Source organism: Pteronotus mesoamericanus, unplaced genomic scaffold (genome assembly GCF_021234165.1).
Source record: "Pteronotus mesoamericanus isolate MK-2021 breed Mesoamerican mustached bat unplaced genomic scaffold, CSHL_Meso_final contig_20, whole genome shotgun sequence".
NCBI lineage: Eukaryota > Metazoa > Chordata > Mammalia > Chiroptera > Mormoopidae > Pteronotus > Pteronotus mesoamericanus.
This window is the reverse complement of record NW_026555085.1, coordinates 32,207,403-32,228,690: the sequence shown is the minus strand read 5'-3', so window position 1 is coordinate 32,228,690 and position 21,288 is coordinate 32,207,403. Positions and strand designations below refer to the sequence as shown.

At 34.8% G+C, this 21,288-nt stretch overlaps 1 protein-coding gene across 1 annotated transcript in view; it reads left to right on the top strand.

The window, feature by feature from the left end:
- LMBRD1 (LMBR1 domain containing 1) overlaps positions 1-21,288 on the top strand; it is a 110,404-nt gene that overhangs the window by 63,564 nt on the left and 25,552 nt on the right. The window contains exons 9-13 of the mRNA XM_054569552.1: positions 1,831-1,983; positions 17,408-17,472; positions 17,807-17,909; positions 18,463-18,567; positions 20,245-20,394. Coding sequence (XP_054425527.1) covers positions 1,831-1,983; positions 17,408-17,472; positions 17,807-17,909; positions 18,463-18,567; positions 20,245-20,394 — 576 coding nt within the window. The remainder of the gene's footprint in view (positions 1-1,830; positions 1,984-17,407; positions 17,473-17,806; positions 17,910-18,462; positions 18,568-20,244; positions 20,395-21,288) is intronic.

Here is a 21,288-nt window from a genome sequence, read left to right as displayed (position 1 = left end):
ACTGATCTGCTTCACAGTGATAACCACGGGGAAGGGGAGGGGTGATTGGGGACAATGTTAAAGGGAAGCTTTACTATTTTTTTTAAAAAATGGTATGCCTTTATAAACTTTATAACTACTTTTATTTTTTTCAAATTAGATAATTGGTTGACTGCTGGGTTTCTATACTACTATTTGTTTCTCTGACCAAAATTATTCTTATATTAGTTTAGTCAGTTGGCAAAGCAGACTGGGCATCCATCCTTCACTCTACTGAAGCATTCACCAAGTAGGTAGATGATGAGTTTGTTTATAGTGGACCTTTAAATCAGTTTACTATTTTTTTCTTCCTGACTTATTGAAAGCCAGGAGTGAAATAAAACGACCTCATTATTGGTATTTTTTTGATAATAGAATGGAGGTTATGGTTGAGATCTAAAGTACTGACCCCTTTTCATACCGCACCACTGAAGTATTTTTACCTGCATCTGTCTTCCAGAAGGGAGTTTTTATTTTATTCCTCTGTCCTTCAGAGAGTACCTTTATGAAAGGTTCCTTTTTGGGGGGATATAATTTGATCTAATGTACTTGACCTAAAGAAGTGAAGATTAAATATAGTCCAGTACATGCAAAGTATGGTCTCTAGGCCAGTAGCAGCAGCATCCCCTGGGAATTTGGTAGAAATGGAAATTTAGGCCCCACCCAAGGCCTACTAAATCATATTTTCTTGGGGGTAAGGTTTAGAAATCTGTGTTTAACGAACTTTTCAGATGATTGTTACACTTGATAAAGCTTGTAAAGCAGTAAGGTAAGACATGGAAGAGGATGACAGGTTCCAGAAGAGCATTGGCAGCGCCGTAATGTCAGGAGATCATTATAACTGTGTAAACCTCTTCATTAAAGGGTATTCAGGGATTGTGTTCATCATATCTATGATTTTAGATCATGGCTGAGTTAGGATATGCTGGGTAGCAATATGTTGTGTATCTGCTAAGAACCTATTTAACCTTAATAGGGGTGTTAACATTCTCATATCTAATCTCTTTACATTTTGAAAATGCAATCTGATGTAAATATTTTTTGTTCCTTCCAATAAAACAAATTTACATTTCACCTTTTTTTTATACATGGCAGTTGTCTTGTTATTGTTTATTATTGTATCCAGTTGCAGATAACTTAGGGGCAGGGGAGTTACAGGAAAAGTGTGTCTGTGAGACGCTATGAGAAAGGCAGGCTCATGGTTATACTAAGCATCACAGGGAAATAAATGGGAGTTAGTTTAAGTCGACCAAAGAAAGCATGACTCATTTGCAAATGTACTTGGAGAATAAGAAAGTGCTGATTTTTAGCAATTGTAAAAACCTCTACATACCACATAGAAATATTACATCTCTCTGCTGGTATTTGAATAAGGGGCTGAGAAGCATCAGTTTAGGCATACTAAGTACAGTCACTTGACCAAAGAAAGAGGAGTGGGGCCAAATATGTTAAGATAAAGGATATCTGGGAGGCAAGCAAGAATAACTGAATGTACTACATGAAGTATCCCATAAAACATATGTTTTTAAAAGTATTTTCTCTCTCCACATAACTTTATACCATATATTTGGAAAACAGGGATCAAAAGGAAATTTACTATTAAATGAACACACACCCACATTTTGATGCTGATCTTAGTTCAGATATGTATATTGGCACTTCAAAACTGTCAGCTATTTTCAATTTGTAAATATGCATAAGGAGTCGCATCCAACCTAAAAAGTTTTCATTGCCTGATCTGCTAAATCTGATGGGTTGCTTTATTATACCTTAATGGTAAAAACTATTTTACTTTTGTTCTATTGTTTGCAGAGCAAAGATGGTCGACCTTTGCCAGCAAGGGATAGACGCACCTTAAAACAACTTGAAGAAAGGTTACGAACACTTAGGAAGAGAGAGAGACACTTAGAATTCATTGAAAACAGCTGTTGGACAAAATTTTGTGGTGCTCTGAGGCCCCTGAAGGTAAACGGAGTTTTAAAAATTATGCTGTCACTCTTCTTCCAAGTTTATATAGTACCTGTCAGCGAGGTTGAGTTCTCCTTTTGAGGTGTTGTAGCATGGTACTTAAGAATATGGATTTTGGAGTCAAAATAATCCAGCTCTGAATCACAGCTGTCATGATTCTGAACTTCATTTATTCATGTGTAACTCAAGCGTTATATCAACAGAATCATTGGGAAATTTAAATCAAAATATAGATAGGTAATGTAGTATGCTGCTAGCATATTTTGCAAATTGTACTTTTCTATAAATAGAAGATCTGGGACTCATAATAAAACTTGGGAGCCCTAACCAAAAAGTAATAGAATTTGCTTTATTGTTAGATGATATGTGGCCAAAACTATCTGTAAGGGTATTATTTGAGATGGAAAACTCTTACTTTTTGGGGGTGGGGAACATCATTTGCCAGCCCTGAATTCTTGGGACTGTGGTTCCTAAACATAGTATCTAAATTGAATTAAGGTCATCATAATATGACTCCAAGTCTAAAAAGTAATGAGAAGTGCTGGCCACAAACTTCTTCTGTGCCACTCTGTATGTAGCATTTCAAACACCAGAGGTGTTTGTACCATAAGTATACAATACCAGTTATGATCAGAAAGTGCAGTAAATAGCCTGGTTTGAGTAAAGCTAAACAAAATGATGCTAGTAAGTGGGTTTTGGCTAATTTTTTTAAAAAGTGTTTTATAGAACCCCATCAAAGATCAATCAGATTGAGTTCTATGGTGTTTTGTCTTTCTCTTACAATTAGAAAGGAAATGAGGAAATGCAGTGATTGCTCACCCCAAAAAGCTCCTCTTTGGAAGGAGTTTTTCAAAACTATACCATAATCAGTTCTATATATCATTATTTTAACCTTCCGTTAGAATAAATTTTTTAAAAATTGACTTGAATCTTTTTTCCCAAAGTGATTTGTCTACATAGTACCAAAGATATGATGAAGCCTTCCCCAACCTTATCTTAATTCTGAATTGTTTGTAGCTTCTTATAAATATTTATAACCAGTCTGTAACATTAACTGCCTTGTTTTAAACATTCTCTGCCCCATTTCACTGAACAAATGCTTAGAGGGATCTTTAAATCAACTTTATCAAGTGTGCAGATTGATTTTACCAAATATAGGTATGTATATAAAGAACATCTACATTAACCTAGAAAGCCACTTTGTCTCCCCCTGCTTCTTTGAGCTCAGAATGCAGACAACCACTAATGCACTTCTGTCATTATACTTTAGTTTCATATGTTGTATAATTTTGTATAAATGGAATCATAGAATTATAATCTTTTTAAAATTTATTGGGGAATGTATAGTCTTTGTCTGGCTTCTTTGGCTCAGCTCTGTTTTTGAAATTCATCCATGTTATTGCATTTTTTTTTAAGTGGTTCATTCTTGTTTTATTGCCGAGTAGCGTTCCAGTGTGTGCCTATGTCACAATTTGTTTATTTATTTACCTGTTAGTGGATTTGAGTTGTTTCCAATTTGAGACTGTGATGAATAATACTGATGTGAACATTTGTGCATAAACTTTGTGTAGATAATGTTTTCATTTCATTCATATTTTTCTTGGGTAAATACCTAAGAATAGAATTGCTAGGTCTAATGTTTAGTATGTGTGTAAGTTTATAAGAGATTGCCAAAGTATTTTCCAAAGTGATTGTACCATTTTGCATTCCCACAACAATATAAGATTTCTACTTTCTTCGCATCTTTGTCAACTCTTATATTGTTGCTGTTTGTAATAGTTTTTCTAATGGGTGTGTAATAGTATCTCATTATAGTCATAATACACTTTTACCTGGTGACTACTGGTATTGAACATCATCTTTTAGTCTTATTAGCTAATTCTATTTTTCTCTGAAATGCTTGTTTGGCCATTTTTAAAACTAGGTTTTTACTTTATGAATGAGTTGCAAGAATTCTTTATATATTCTGGGTCAAGTACTTTGTCAAATACATGTACTATGAATGTAGTCTCCTACTTTATGGCTTGGTTTTATGTTTTGTTAATACTGTCATTCAAAGAGATGTTTTTAAAGCTTTTATAGCAAACACTTTCTACCATGTTTTCTTCTAGAAGTTTTATAGTTTTAGATCTTGTATTTAGGTTTGTGGTCGATTTAAGTTAACTTTATCAGATGGTATGACGTAAGAGCAAAGGCTTATTTTATTTTTCATATGAATATCAGCACCATTTTTTTCCCAAAGACTTTCCTTTGCTCATTGAATTTCCTTGCCAGTTTTGTCAAATCAGTTGATCATATATGTGTATGAGGATATAATTTTGGACTTTGTCATCAGCTTTGTTGATCTGTATGTTCTTATATTAAAACTTGATTACTGCAGATTTCAAAGCAGTCATGAAATCAGTTTTGTAAGTTCTTCAGTTTTATTTCCTTTTTCAAAATTGTTTTAGCTATGCAAGAACCTTTGCATTTCTATATAAATTTTGGAATCAACTCATAATTTCACAAAACATGGGGGTTTATTTGGGGATTACTTTGAATCTATATGTAAACTTGGGGAGAATTGATATTTTAATATTAATCTACCAATCTATGAATATATCTTTGCATTTATTTATGTTATCTTAAATTAATCTCAGCAGTCACTGTAGTGTTGAGTAGCCTTGCCAATATAGTATTTTGATAAATTGATATGTATTTTTTCTGTTTTTTTAAAAATTTAATCTTTATTATATTTTTTCCATTACCATTAATCCCCCTTAATTCCCTCCCTCCATCAATCAACACATTGTTGTCCATGTCCATGAGTCCTTTTTCCTTTTTGTGCAATCCCTGCGCTCCCTCACCACCCCTCACCCCAACTTGCTGTTATCTTGCTCTCTACCAGAGCCTGCCCGCATTTTCCTTGTTAGTTCAGTTTGTTCATTAGAGTCCACATATGAGTGAAGTCATATGGTATTTGCCCTTCTGTGACTGGCTTATTTCACTTAGCATAATGTTCTCTAGGTCTATCCATACTGTCACAAAGGGTAAAATTTTCTTCTTTTTCATGACTGAGTAGTATTCCATTATGTCAGTGTCCCATAGTTGTTTTATCCACTCATTTATTGATGGACACTTGGGCTGCTTCCATATCTTGGCAATTGCAAATAATGCTGCAATGAACATAGGGGTGCTTATGTTCTTTTGAATTAGTGTTTTGAGCTCCTTTGGATATATTCCCAGAAATGGGATTCCTGGGTCAAACGGCAGATCCATTTTTAATATTTTGAAATATCTCCATACTGCTTTCCACAGTGGCTGCTTTCACACAAACAGTGCAAAAGGGTTCCCCTTTCTCAACATCCTTGCATCCTTGCCAGCACTTATTGTTCGTAGATTTATTGATGATAGCTATTCTGATGGGTATAAGATGGTAACTCACTATGGATTTAATTTATATTTCTCTAATGATCAGTGACGTTGAGCATCTTTTCAGATGTCTGTTGGCCATCTGTATGTCCTCTTTGGAGAAGTGTCTATTCAGGTCCATTGCCCATTTTTTAATTGGGTTGGGGTTTTTTGGGGGGAGTGTTGAGTTTTATAAGTTCTTTATAAATTTTGCATATTAACCCCTTATCAGATGTATTGGCAAATATATTCTCCTATTCTGTGGGTTGTCTTTTTATTTTGTTGATGATTTTCTTTGCTGTGCCAAAACTCTTCAGTTTAATGTAGTCACATTTATTTTTTCTTTTGTTTCCCTTTCCTGGGGAGATATATCTGATAAAATACTGCTATGAGCAGTGTCCAAGATTTTGCTGCCTATGTTTTCTTCTAGGATTTTTATGGTTTAGGGGCTAACATTTAAGTATTTGATCCATTTTGAATTTATTCTCATGTGTGGTATAAGAAGATGATCTAGTTTAATTTTTCTGCACATATCTGTTCAATTTTCCCAACACCTTTTATTGAACTATCTTTAGCCCATTGTATGTGCTTGCTTCCTCTGTCAAATATTAATTGACTGTGAAGGTGTGGGTTTATTTCTGGACTCTATGTTCTGTTCCATTGATCTCTGTGTGTTTTTATGCCAATACCATGCTGTTTTGATTATTATGGCCTTAGTATAGTTTCATACTAGGTAGCATGATTCCTCCAACTTTGTTCTTCTTTCTCAGGGTCACTGTTGCTATGTGGGGCCTTTTGTGGTTCCATATAAATTTTTGAAATATCTGTTCTAGTTCTATGAAATACATCATTGGGATCTTGATGGGAATTGCATTGAATCTGTTGATCGCTTTGGGTAGTATGGACATTTTAATGATGTTAATTCTTCCTATCCATGAACATGGTATGTGCTTCCACTTATTTGTATCTTCTTCCATTTCTTTCTTCAGTGTTTTATAGTTTCCCAAGTACAGGTCTGTTACATCCTTGGTTAGGTTCATTCCTAGGTATTCTTTTTGTAGCATTTGTAAATGGGATTGTTTTATTTATTTTACTGTTTGTTAGTTATTGGCATATAAAAATGCAACTGATTTCTTGATATTAATTTTGCATCCTGATACTTTGCTGAGTTCATTTATCAGTTCTAGTAGTTTCTTGGTGAACTCTTTGGGGTTCTGTATGGACAGTATAAGGTCATCTGCAAATAATAAGTTTTACTTCCTTTCCAGTTTGGATGCCTTTTATTTCTTCTTGTCTGATTGCTGTGGCTAGGACTTCCAGTACTGTGTTAGATAAGAAAAGTGAAAGCGAACATCCCTGTCTTGGTCCTGACCTTAAGGGAAACACCTGTAGTTTTTTCCCATTGAGTATGATGCTAGCAGTGGGTTTGTCATATATAGCCCTTATGATGTTTAGGTATGTTCCCTCTATTCCCACTTTGCTGAAAGTTTTTATCACAAATCAGTGTTGGATTTTATCAAAAGCTTTCTCTGCATCTATTGATTTGATCATGTGGTTTTATCCTTCATTTTATTTATGTGGTGAATCATATTTATTGATTAGTGAATGTTGTACCAACCTTACATTTCTAGAATAAATCTCACTTGATTATGGTGTATGATGTTTTGGATACCTATCTGTATTAGTTTGCTAATATTTTGTTGAGGATTTTAGCATCTCTGTTCATCAGGGATATTGGCCTATAATTTTCTTTCTTTATATTTTCTTTTTCTGGTTTTGGAATTAGGATAGTGCTGACCATGTAAAATGAATTTGGGAGACTTCCCTGCTCTTGAATTTTATGAATTTTGGTAAAATTCCCATGTGAAGCCATCTGGTCCAGGGCTTTTGTTTTTTTCATGAGTGTTTTGATTACTGCTTCAGTTTCACTAGGTGTAATCTGTCTATTCAGATTCTCTGATTCTTCTTGATTTAGTTTTGGAAGATTGTATGTTTCTAGGAACATATCCATTTCATTCAGGTTGTTCTGTTTGTTGGCATATAGTTCATAATTTCTTATAGTCCTTTGTATTTCTTTAGTGTCAGTTGTTTCTCCTCTTTCTGATTTTAATTATTTGGTTCCTTTTTTAAATTTTTTTTATTTTTGATGAGTCTGGTTAAAGGTTTATCAGTCTTGTTTGTTTTTTGTTTTCAAAGAACCAGCTCTTGGATTCATTGTTTCAAGAATCATCTTTGTATTATTTTTTAGACTCTATTTCATTTATTTCTGCTCTGACCTTTATTATTTCCTTCCTTTTACTCACTTTGGGCTTTGATTGTTCTTTTTCAAGTTCCTTTGTTTGAAGTTAGATGGCTTATTGGAGCTTTTTCTTGTTTTTCGAGATAGGTCTGTAATACTTCGAATTTGCCTCTTAGAATTGCTTTCCCAGTGTCTCAGGGATTTTGGATTCTTGTGTCCTCATTCTCATTTGTTTCAAAGTATCTTTTGATTTCTTCCTTGATCTTGTTGTTGACCCTTTCATTGCTTCATAGCCTGTTATTTAACTTCTATGTCTTTTTTGTGTTTTTCAGTATTCTTGTGGTTGATTTCTAGTTTCATAGCTTTGTGGTCAGATGCTTGATATGATTTCAATCTTCTTCAATTAATATTGAGACTTCTTTTGTGTACTAACATGTGGTCTATCCTAGAAAATGTTCCACGTGCACTTGAAGAGTATGTATATTCTGCTTCTTTGGGGTGAAATGTTCTGAAGACATCAATTATCTCCATTTGATATAGTGTGTCATTCATGGCCAATCTCCTCATTGATTTTCTGCCTGGGAGATCTATCCATTGAAGTCAGTGGTGTGTTAAAGTCCCCGACTGACTGTATTTCTGTTGATCTCTCCCTTTATGTGCATCAGTATTTGCTTTACATATTTAGGTGCTGCAATGTTAGGTGCGTAAATGTTTACTAAGGTTATATAATCTTTTTGGCTGTTCCCTTTATCATTATGTAGTGTCCTTTTTTTCTCTTACTATACCCTTGATTTTAAAGTCTATTTTGTCGGAAAAAATTACTGCTACCACAGCTTTTTTTTTCCCTTTCCATTTGCATGAAATATCTTTTTCCATCTTTCCATCTGATCGAAAGATCTGAGGTATGTCTCTTGAAGGCAGGATATATATGGGTCTTATTTCTTATCCATTCAGCTACCATGTGTCATTTGGTTGGAGTGTTTAAACCATTTAAATTTAAGATGATTATTGATAGATATGTATTTTGTGACATTTTATTCTTAGACTGTTTTGGGTTTTTTGGTTTGTTTGTTTCTCTTTTTCTTCTTTTTCTTAAATCAAGCCTTTTAACATTTATTGCAGTACTGGTTTGGTATTAACAAACTCCTTTCGTTTTTTCTGGTCTGGGAAGGTCCTTATTTCCCTTTTGATTTTAAATGACAGTCTTGCTGGGTAAAGTAGCCTTAGTCATAGGTCCTTGCTTTTCATCACCTTGAATATTTCATGCCACTTCCTTCTGGCCTGAAATGTGTTTGGTGAGTAATCAGATGACAATTATGGTGCTGCCTTGTGGGTAACTACCTGCTTTCCTCTTGCAGCTTTTCAAATTCTCTCCTTGTCCTTAAGCTTTGTCATTTTAGTTATGATGTGTCTCAGTGTAGGCCTCTTTGGGTCCATCTTGTTTGAGGCTTTCTGAACTTTCTGGGCTTGTGTGTCTTTTTCCTTCACCAGATTAGGGAAGTTTTTGGTTATTATTTCTTCAATGGATTCTTGATCCCTTGCTTGCTCTCTTCTCATTCTGGTATTCCCATGATGTGAATATTATTATACTTCATGTTGTCCAGAATTTTTTTTAAGCTCTCATTTAAATTTTTTTTTTTACATGTTCCTTAACCCTTCCCTTATTTTTTTTTTTCTTTGCTCTTCTGGCTGGATGTTTCTTTCTACTTTGGCTTCCAAAACACTGATTTGATACTCTGCTTCATCTAACCTTTCCAGTCTATTATTTATTTCAGAAATTGCATTCTTTATTTCTGACTGGTCCTTTTTTATGGTTTCTATGTCTTTTTTCATGCTGTTGAGTATCCTTATAATATCATTACTCAGAAGTCTCTATCTGATAAATTGCTTGCTTCTATTTCTTCTAGTTCTTCTGGAGAATTCCCTTGGTCTCTCATTTGGGGTCTGTTTCTTTGTCTTTCCATTTTGGCTCCTACTTTGTATTTTCTGCCTTAGTTGTTAAACTAATTAATGATAGAGCCTCAAGCTGTAATCAGCAGCCCTGCTCAGTCTCCCCTGTGTGGGGCAGAATAATTCCTGCAGGCCTAGCTATTGCTTTTCCTCAGGCCGATGCCCCTTGGAGAGGAGTGCTGTTCCTGGGAAAGATGGTTTATGCAGTATGGGGAATGACTCAGCAGAGGGGTCTTGGCAGCTGTTCCTGCAGTGTTCTCCCCAGAGCCATCAACCCCAAACTCTCCTTAAGTGTCTTCAGTCCACTCTGCAGTTCCTCTGCTGGAGCCAAGTGTCAGTAGCAGCCAACAAAATTTTCTGTGTTGGCCCTTTAAGAGGCTCTCTGTGTCTTCTGCCTTCTCTCCCTGGCAGACAGAAACTCCACTGCTTTTCACTGCTGGACGTTATCTGTGTTCTCTTCTGGCTTTGGTGCTGTAGCCTAAGGAGCCCAGCTTGGGGTTTAGACCCCACAGTTCTTGGAGGAACCCCCTGGCTACTGAAATATCTCCCCATAACTTGAGCTCCCTGCCATGGGAGCCCAGCCTGCCAGTCCTGTCATGCCACCTCTGCATTTCCTACCAGTCTCATTGCATTGAAGTGGTTTCTTGTTTGTTCGTCGTTATAAGCCTCCTCTCCAGCTAGCATTCAGTTGGTTATTTAGGATGCTTTCTGTACAATTATTAATTCCAGATTTGTCCTGAGAGAAGGTTAGTATAGCTTCCACTTACTCCTCTGCCATCCTGGGTATCTATAAGTATTCTTTATACTATTATAAATAATTTTGTTTAATTTTAATTCTCAGTTATTTGTTGCTAGCATATAAAAATTTGCTTTTGTATATTGTACTTGTATCATGCAACCTGGATTAATTATTAGCTCTAGTAGCTTAATAGATTCCTAGGGGATTTTTAAGTACATGATTATGTCAGCTGCTGAAACATAGTTTTATTTTTTTCTTTCAAATGTAAGATTTTCAGTTGTTGGTTTTTGTTTTATTTTATTTATTTTTTCCTGCATTGGCTGAAACCTCCAGTATTTTATTATTTATTCCTTTGGCTGTGTAAATGTGTCGTTCCTGCATACTCATTTAAATTCTTACCTATCTCCATTATCTGGTCCTCACTTAGGAATAATTAATTAGTAATAGGGATATCTGAAGGAAGTATCTGGGGATACAAACTTACTGTTATGTAATTGAGGGCTTAACATGAATGCCAAGAGATAAACACTGCTTTTTTTTCCTCAAATGAAATATGAAAATTATTTATTATTCATTAATTATGTGTTTGTCCACATTTGATATAATTCAGGAATAGGAAGCCACAGGTCCACTAACCCCTTTGCAATGCTCAGTATATGCTGAATGTGATTTGAGACTGGTGAGAAATGCTCTGACCAGGTGGCTGTTGGTTGGAGCATTGTCCTATACACCAAAAGGTTAGGGGTTCAATTCCTGGTCAGGGCACCAACCTAGGTTGCAGCTGTGGTTCCCAGTCAGGACATGTATGGGAGGCATCTGGTCAGTGTTTCTCTCTCACACTGATGTTTCTCTCTCCCTCCTTTTCTCCCTCTTTAAAATCAATAAACATATCTTATGCTGAGGATTTAAAACAAAATAAAAAGACTGGTGAGAAGCTCCTGATACAAAATTTCTTTGAAGTTATCTCCTATCTCAAGATTTTGTGTTAGTATTGTCTTTACTCCGCTGTAATGAGTGTTTGTTTCATTATAAGATGTATTGAATTAAAAAAATTTGCAAATCCAAAAGTTCAGAGTTCTACAATTTTTTTTTTCATAAGAGTAGCTCTCCATGAGATGCCTATTGACCTTGTGATTTCGCATGGCTGTGCACTCCCTAGGAAGTGCATATCTCATTTCAGAAACATGAGGGTTCAGTCAATGAACTTTGCTGTCATATCTGTTTTTGAGCCCTTGCTCTGATCCTCACCAAGCTATGTAACCTCTTAACTTTACCTTTCCAAACCCCAGTTTTTTCATCCTTAAAATGGAGTTATATCCTTAATCTTATTTTTCTTATAGTAGTTAAATTCAACAATTTTATGCCGTGCATTGCCTTTTGATGTAAAAAGCTCAGAAAGTTTCAGCTTCTGTTGTTATAGTTCTACAGTTAGGATTTTTCAACTTCTTAAAAATACTGTCATGGAAATAAAGAGACAAAATTAGTTTTGTGACAAAGACACTTACAAAAATAAGCATCTAATTAAAATAGGTAATGTCTCCTTAAAACAGCATTTGTATATACTACTTAACACATTTCTAAGCATACAGTCTAAAATACTTTTTAAATATTTGATTAAACTTTCACCAGACAGATGGGCATACTTGGAGCTTGTACAACTAATTGGCCTTAGTAACCTATAGATTCATTAGGTTTTAAATATAACTTGAGATTTTACTATATGTATCCCTCTTATTTTACACACACACACACACCCCTTTTGTATTTACATAGAAACTTATAAATTCGTGTCCATAATTATATCACATATGTTTTTTCAGACTCTTTTATTGTGGTAAAAATATGTAACATAAAATTTACCATTTTAACCCTTTGTAATTGTATATCCAGTGGCATTAAATATATTCACAGTATTGTACAACTCTCACCACTATTCATTTGTAGAACTTTTTTTGCCATCCTGAATAAAATCTCTGTACCTATTAAACAATAACTTCCAATTCCTTCCCCCTATCCTTCCATATACTCCCTAATGACCTCTCTTCTACTTTCTGTCTCTCTGGAATTAAACTCTATTTGACCTTTTGTGTATTTCACTTTGCATAATATCTTCAAGGTTCATCCATTTGTAGATGTATCAAAATTTCATTCCTTTTTAAGGCTAAATAATGTTCCACTGTATGTATATACCACATCTTGTTTATTCAGCCATCTAATGGTGGAAATGTGGATTGTTTTCAAATTTCACTATTTTGAATAATGCTACCTTGATAATTGGTGTACAAGTATCTGTTTGATTCCCTGTTTTCCCTTTTGAGTATCTATCTGGAAATGGAATTGTTGGATCATATGGCAGTTCTGTGTTTAACTTTTTGAGGAATCTACAAACTTTTCCACAGAAGTTGAACATTTTACATTCCTACCAGCAGTGTACAAGTGTTAAAATTTCTCCTCATCCTTGCCAACACTTATTGTTTTGATAAAAACTAACCTTATGGTTCTGAGGCGATATTTCATAGTTTTCATTTTCACTTCCATAACGATTAGTGACACTGAGCATGTTTTCATTTGACTGATGGTCGTATGTATATTTTCTTTGGAGAAAAGTATATTCAAGTCTTTTGCCCATTTTAAAATTGTTTATGTTTTATTGTTGTTGAGTAGTAAGAGCTTTTAAAACTATTTTGAATGTTAACCCGTTATTAGATATATGATTTGCAAATATTTCCTCCCATTCTTGAGTTGTCTTTTCACTCAGTTGACAGTGTCCTTTGATGCACAAGTTTTTAATTTTGATGAAGTCTCATTTATTTATTTACTTTTTGCTGCCTATGCTCTCGATTATACCCAAAAAAGAACTGCCTGTTAACATACACAGACCCTAACAAAAAGCCCGGAGAGTGAATATCAACCTCCATAAATGAAGGGCAGGGAAAGGCTGAAGAAAAAGGCTGGCCATCCCATTCTGGTAATAAATAGAGTTTATTAAGGCAAACTCACATGCAGGGCTGTCTGGTATGGCTTCACTTGGCAGGTGCCAAGAATTACATAGGGCAAAATTGGGGGAACAGTCACTGGTACTATTATTTGAATGCTACCAGGTACAGGAAATTACACACTTGACTAGGTTAGGACAAAAGCCTGTTTCAGGAACCAGCACCCAGCAGGAGGTAAGAGAAGGGTACTGATTTACATCAGAATAAACATCAATTACTATCCGGCAGTCTCTAAGAGTGATTTTCGGAAAGCAGCCTCCCTTCTGGCCCAGGTCCCGCTTGCTGGACAGAGAGCAATCACCTTATAGAACAGCCTCTTCTCCACATTGCCAAATCCAATGCCCTGAAGAGTTATTTTAGGTCCTATATTTAGGTCATATTTTGAGTTAGTTTTTATAAGTGGTAAAGGATGAGGGTCCAGCTTCATTCTTTTGCATATAGATGTCTTGTTCTCAGCACTGTTTGTTGAAAAGACTATCTTTTCCTCATTGAGAGGGCTTGGCACCCTTGTCAAAAATCATTTGACCATATATGTGAGGGTTTATTTCTGGGGTCTGTTTCATTGACTATAAGTCTGTCTGTGTGCCAGTACCAAAACTGTTTTGATTACTGTAGCTTTTCTTTCTTAAAGATTTTATTTATTTATTTTTAGAGAGAGGGGAAGAGGGAGAGAAAAAGAGGGAGAAACACATCAATGTGCAGTTGCCTTTCATGTGACCCCCACTGGGGACCGGGTCTTCAACCCAGGCATGTGCCCTGACTGGGAATTGAAACAGTGACCATTTGGTTTGGAGGCCCGCGCTCAATCCACTGAGCCACACCAGCCAGGGCCTGATTACTGTATCTTTGTAGTAAGTTTTGGTATCAGGATGTGTAAGTCATGCAAAGACATTTTGTGTTTCTGCAAAAAACACCATTGTTATTTTGGTAGGGAATGCATTGACTCTGTAGATCACTTTCAATAGCATTGTCATTTAACAATATTAAGCCTTCCAATCTGTGAACGTGGAATTTCTTCCCATTTATTTGTCTTTCTTAATTTCCTTAAGCAATATTCTGTAGTTTTCAGTGTATGTCATTTGCCTCCTTGTTTAAATTTATTCCTAACTATTCTTTTTGATGTTATATAAATGGAACTTTCTTAAATTCCTTTTCAGATTATTCATAGTCCGTATACATACACTTTTAAAGAAAATGTTTCTGTTTATTTGAAGCAGACCCATAATAAAGAACTGGTAAAATTTGTATTTCTGATTACCCCACTTCTCTCCCAGTCCCTCAACAAATAAGTAAACCTAAACACAACTAAATTTCATAAGGTAATAAGCAATGAGTGACATATAATTTTATTTTATTTTTAAATTTTATTTATTGATTTTTAGAGAGAGAGAAAAACATTGGTTTTTTTCCCATTTATTTATGCATTTCATTGGTTGATTCTTATATGCTATGTGACCTGACCAGGGATTACACCTGGTGTACAGGGAGGACACTCTAACCAACTGAGTTACCTGGCCAGGGCAAAATATGATTTTTATGACACTCTGATAGTGCATAGTTGTTTCAAAGATCTGTGGGAATATTTTAATTTTTCTTTGCTCATATTTATGTCATCCTAGAACCCTCTGAAATTGACTCTGAATTATGTTTAAAGATGTAGCAGATTTCCTTCTTTGGATAGTAATATTTAAAACATGTATGGTTTTTCTATACTGTAGGCCACACTATGTGATAATGCCCAATGGCAATGACTAACTCTAAATCCAAAATAGGCTTATTAAGTATTTTATTTGGAATGTAAGTGTGCATTCTAAATTTTTACTTGATCACTCTTCATTTGAGAAGTACATTTTGGGTTTTAGTATAGTGCTTCTTAATTTAAGTTAAAATTGATGTGTTTTGGGGTGTTTTATGTTGGTAGTAATTGAATATTAGAGTTTGTATAACCTACAAAGTCTTTTGTAGCTTGTCAGTAACTTCATGATATGGATATTGAAGTTTATATAAGAGTAAATATACTTGTGTTTAACCCAGCTTTACACTAGCGTAGTAACAAAACTCTGGTACATAGAAAAACTTAGATTGGTGGTGTTGGTGGGAATTAGTTAGGCTCTTCCATGTGATCACTAGGAAAGCATTCCAAGGACCCAAGCATGGAAGACTGGTGTGGCATGGTTTATTCGTGTGGAGATAGAAGCTGCCCCCTGGGTTTTGAAAGCCGTATCTCCCTCTGTCCCACCATGAAAAAATATCTGACCATGTCCTCAGCAAGGCCAAGATAAAATCCAGTGTCCAGAATTTCTGCCTCATGTTAAAATACAGTCCAGTCCAGCATATGGCTAGCTTGACATGTGTTTCCAGCTGCAGTCCATTTCCAGCTCCTTGGAGCCTGCATGTGGAGTTGCATGGCCATGGGCCAGTGATTGCTAGGGCTACAAGGCCATGCAGAGAATGATTGAGTGTACTCTGCGACTGCAGGTTCCTGAGTGAGAGAAAGAGAGGGAGGAAGCTTAGTCCTTTATGAGCCTACACCACCTGCTGTGGGTCTGGAGGCTGCTAGATCCACAGGGCTGTGTTGCTCCCAGACGAGAGAGCACAGACAGAAATGGGCAAGTGCATCACCAGGTAGGGGAGAGAAAGAGATTGACTGAGAGACACTTTGTTCCCCACATCCCCGGGATATATAACCAGGAGCTTGGGTTTGGGACAGATCAGGTGCTTTCTCAAAATGGCCAATGAACTTCCCAAATTTTTGCAGATATTGATAGACCCACCCTCTACTTAGACTGACAGGCCTGTATGGTCCAGGACCTCCTCTTGTGCCCTTCAGCAATCCAGTACTGGAGGGAATGGGAAGGGAGGAGTATTAATTCCCTTGGTAGAGCAAAGCTGTGATTCCCTGGGGTGCAAAGCTATGGATTCCTGCTTCCCGTTTCATTAAGCTCAATGTCTAGTCCCATTTGCTGTTTTTCCTTTACCAGTATCTAAACAAGTGGACTCCTGCTTCCCGTTTCATTAAGCTCAAAGTCTAGTCCCATTTGCTGTTTTTCCTTTACCAGTATCTAGTTAAATACCAACGGTAACACTGGATCTTGGATATCTGTGGCTGATCAACAGCTAACCTTGTTTTTTGTGTTGTTGTGTTTAAGAACAACCTACTTAAGTTAACATTGTTGATTCATCAGCATTGAACTTTTCACCAACAGCAGTATAACTCATGCCTGAACTAAGCTTACCTAACACGTGTATTTTCTCAGTAATCATGGCTTTTGGACTGTTTAGACTACTTGACCCTGGAACTTGGGAAGATGTCAAGAAAAAAAAACAACCTAGGTTATTAATAACATAGATTTTACCCCTTTTTTATTATGAAATTTTATTTCTTAGAGACCCAGTTCCAATAATTTGTTTGCCTGTGTTTTACCTTCCCTAATATAAAGCTTATACAATAAAAGGAAATGTGTTCCACCAATTACAATGCTTAACACATTTCTCTACAGAAATATGGTTTTACATGACAGTTTCTTTTGTGATGCTAGTACTCTTATTTCAGGAATATTATCAGTTATATAGTCTTTTATGGGTGATATAATTTTTATATATTAGCATATACAGTAGGTATGGTGTACATAGGTGTCTACATAATATATATTTTATATATGGCATATATAGGTGTATATATGGGAAAATATTCCAAATTCCATATTTTAACAAGTTAATATAACATGATGAGTTTCTTGGTTTTGGTTTTTTTGTGTATGTATGTTAGTCTTAATATAGTCTTATTAGTCTTAACTTTTCAGTTAATTTTGAAGTTTATATGTGAATGTAACTGAATATAAATCTTTTATTTGACCTAGCAAAGAGTCTCATTTGTTTACTTACAAATGTAAACTTGAAACTGCTTTGTCTGTTTTTGTGTATGTTCTCAAACAATCTCATAATGAAAATTTAGATGACAAATGTCTAAGATTATATACTAAATTAAAATGTATCTCAGATCATTTTAGTTAGATCATGGCCATATATTAGCAACTTGTATTGAACATAATGATTTTATGCTTTTAATATCAACTTTTAGAACTATGTTTTAATGTTTTCTTTTAGATCATTTGGGGAATATTTTTCATCTTAGTTGCATTGCTGTTTGTAATTTCTCTCTTCCTGTCAAAGTAAGTACATTAGACACATTTTCTAAAGCACTTATATAAATCCTATGATATTACACATTTTCCATGCTGAATTCCATTAGTGTAGTCTGTTCATTTTAAGAAGCTTTTTTAGTTCAAGTGTTCTACAGCATTAATTCAAAGAATGTCTAAAAAGTTCCAATAGTAGATAATACTTCTTTATTATTTATTAATTGAACAATATCTGTAAGATATTTAAGTAAGGTTTGTTATTCGAGGTTTTCTTTGATTCAGTTGAATTTGCATGCTTGTTATAGAGTAACTGAAAATGTGGTCATATAGTATATAAATCACTCTAATATTTTTTTTAATTTAGTTTGGATAAAGCTCTTCATTCGGCTGGAATAGATTCTGGTTTTGTCATTTTTGGAGCTAATCTGAGTAATCCACTGAATATGCTTCTGCCTTTACTACAAACAGTAAGTACAAAAAATAAAAATCATTTGGTACTCTAGCAGACATTCTCATACACTATCAAATGATTATGTTGAAAAACCTATTAATACCTGGCAATATATGTTTGTGCCCTCTGCTGATACTGTTTTTTATTTATATATAATTTCTACATTGACATGGTTGCTTTAAGGGTTATTATGTAGACATATGGCTGAACTCTTAAATTATATGTAACTTGACTTGATACAATATAAACCTTAAGGTGAGCTTTTCCAAGAAATTCCTCATTTTAATTTTTGATTAAGTTTTTTATTTCATATTTAAATGTAATTTTTAGCTTAATTTGTTAGAAGATTTTTCTTAGGATAATGGTACTAAACAATTGGGAAATAGTTTGGTAATCATTTGGTGGGGGTATCCTTTTTTTTTTTTTTTTTTTGTATATTTATATTAGCCTGATCTAAATCAGGGTTGCTATATTAAACATTTGCCAAGAATGGATAATGAAGTTTTAGTTAATTTTCTATGTCTTCTAGAGCCCTGTTTGTGTATTGAATTTTATTTTATTTTTTCCAGGTTTTTCCTCTTGATTATATTCTTATAACAATTATTATTATGTACTTTATTTTTACCTCAATGGCGGGGATTAGAAACATTGGCATATGGTTCTTTTGGATTAGAGTGAGTATATACAACTGTATTGTTATTTTCACCATTTTGTGCATAATTCTATTATTGAAAATTATCTTAGATTTATAATATAGACTTTGTAGATGTCTTGATACTAAAAGTGATGGTAAATTAGCTTTTTCACTTTATGTTAACATGAAAGTGCTTTTGTCTAGAGCATCAGTTATTAAACCGGAGTGATTTTGCCTATGTGTATACATTTGACAATATCTGGAGACATTCTCAGTTGCTAATACTAAGGGGTGCTATGGGCTCCTCATGCGTAGGAGACCAGCGCGGTGTCTGACAATAAGGACTTGCCCAGCCTATAATGTCAATAGTGCCAAGGTTGAGAAACTCTGATCTAGGATATATATTATTTTTCTTAGTGTTTGGCTGCATGGAAACACATTGAAGCACAAATGGATACGCCTCCGTAGCTCAAAAGATGGTCCTTCCTACTAAGAGTTAAAGATCACTTGTGGTTAGAGAAGGGGTTATTTTCTTATGCTCATTTTGAGATAAATTAAGAATTTAAAAATGAAGCTGCATCAAATGGAGACTACTTCTAGCTGTGAGTGAAAGAAAAACCATTTAAATAGTGGCTTGAACTAATGAATGACTTAATGTTATAGAAAAAATCTAACATTACTTTAGTAGCTCAAAAATGTCAAGTCCCATAGAATCTCTGTAATCCTCTTGGCTTCTCCCTCATTATTGTAATTGGGCAGCTGCAGCTTCATTTATCCTGTCCGTTTTACAAAAGGAAAAGGTAGATAGGAGGAAAGGTTACACCTTTATAAAGCAAGACTTATCCAGAAATCCCCAGTGGACTTCAACTTTTCTTTTGATGTTAATATTTTATCACTACTAGATGCAAGGGAAGCTGGAAAATGTACAATTTTAGATGATCATATCATCAACCCATCCAGAATTAGAATTCTGTTACTCTATGTAGTACTACAATCTAGTAATAAAACAGGTAGGTGATATCTTAGTTGCTAAAATAAAAGTATGCTTGCTCTGCCATTGAAATGAAGCAAGCTACCCAGTTCCTTGTATTTCTTACTGTATGTTTTAGTTTTGCTCTAGTATAGGTACATATGAAAATCTATAGACAGATTATCATGAACTAGATTTTATTACAGTATGAGAACATTATGAGCATTTTATAGATATGAGTATTTATAAACATGTGACATGTCTGTTCTTGTGCAGTGATACTACTTAAAACCACAAATATATCACTAATACTTATAATTTAAACTAATTCTTCTAATCTTTAGATAGAATTAGAGGTAGTTCATAATTGTCCTTAGTTCTATAAACTTCTAACTCATGCTATTACATAATAAATTTAGAATATTTGTCTGGAAACAGACCATGTAAATGACGATATATTCTGTAGGTCCTTTGTTTTTATTAAATCATTTATAGGTTCCTTTGGATGTAGATGCTTTGCTGAGATTTTAAAATAAACATATCTAAACCTAAATGCTTGGCATGGAGAAAATTGCCTTTATCATGTTTATAATTATTTGGAATGATTAAGTGTTCTTAGTGTTTATTTTGAAAAAAAGAAAGAAACGGTTGATTGAACTCTGTTCATTACCCACACACGAGCAGGACTCAGTGTCTTACAAGTAAAACCTGTTGCTGAAGCATTGTTATTGTCTTTTTTCTTTCCAGTTATATAAAATCAGAAGAGGTAGAACCAGACCCCAGGCATTATTATTTCTCTGTATGATACTTCTGCTTATTGTCCTCCACACTAGTTACATGATTTATAGTCTTGCTCCCCAGTATGTTATGTATGGAAGCCAAAATTACTTAACAGAGGTAAGTGCAAAATTTAAAAATTCATTATTTTGATATTTTTTTATTTTAAATTATATTTCATTGATTATGCTATTACAGTTGTCCCAATTTTTCTCCCTTTGCCCCTCTACGCCCAACACCACCCCACTCAACTCAGGCAATCCACACACCATTGTTTATGTCCACAGGTCTTTGGCTACTCCGTTTCCTACACTGCACTTTACATTCCCACGGCTCTTCTGCAACTACCTTCTTGTACGTCTTAATCCTCTCACCTCTTCACCCATTCCTCCCCACACTCCTGCCATCTGGCAGCCATCAAAACATTCTCCATATCCATGATTCTGTCTCTTTCTTGTTTGCTTAGTTGTTTTTTTTTTTTTAGATTCAATTGTTAATAGGTATGTATTTATTGCCATTTTATTGTTCATAGTTTTGATCTCCTTCTTTTTCTTAGATAAGACCTGTTAACATTTTCTATAATAATGGTTTGGTGATGATGAACTCTTTTAGTTTTTTCTTGTCCGGAAAGCTCTTTATCTGTCCTTCAATTTTAAATGATAGCTTTGCTGGGTAGAGCAATCTAGGCTGTAGGTCCCCATTTTTTCAAGATTTTGAATTTCTTGCCAATCCCTTATGGCCTGCAGAGTTTCTTTAGAGAAATCAGCTGGCCATCTTATGGGAACTCTCCTGTAGGTAACTAACTTCTTTATCCTTGCCTCTTTTAAGATTCTGTCTTTATCTTTAACCTTAAGCATTTTAAATATGATGTGTCTTGGAGTGAGCCTCTTTGTATCCATCTTGTTTGGGACTCTCTGTGCTTCTTGGACTTCATTTCTGACTCAATTTTTTATGCTGTTGAGGTCCTCAGTATGTTCCCTGAGCATCCTTATAACTGGTATTTTGAACTATGCA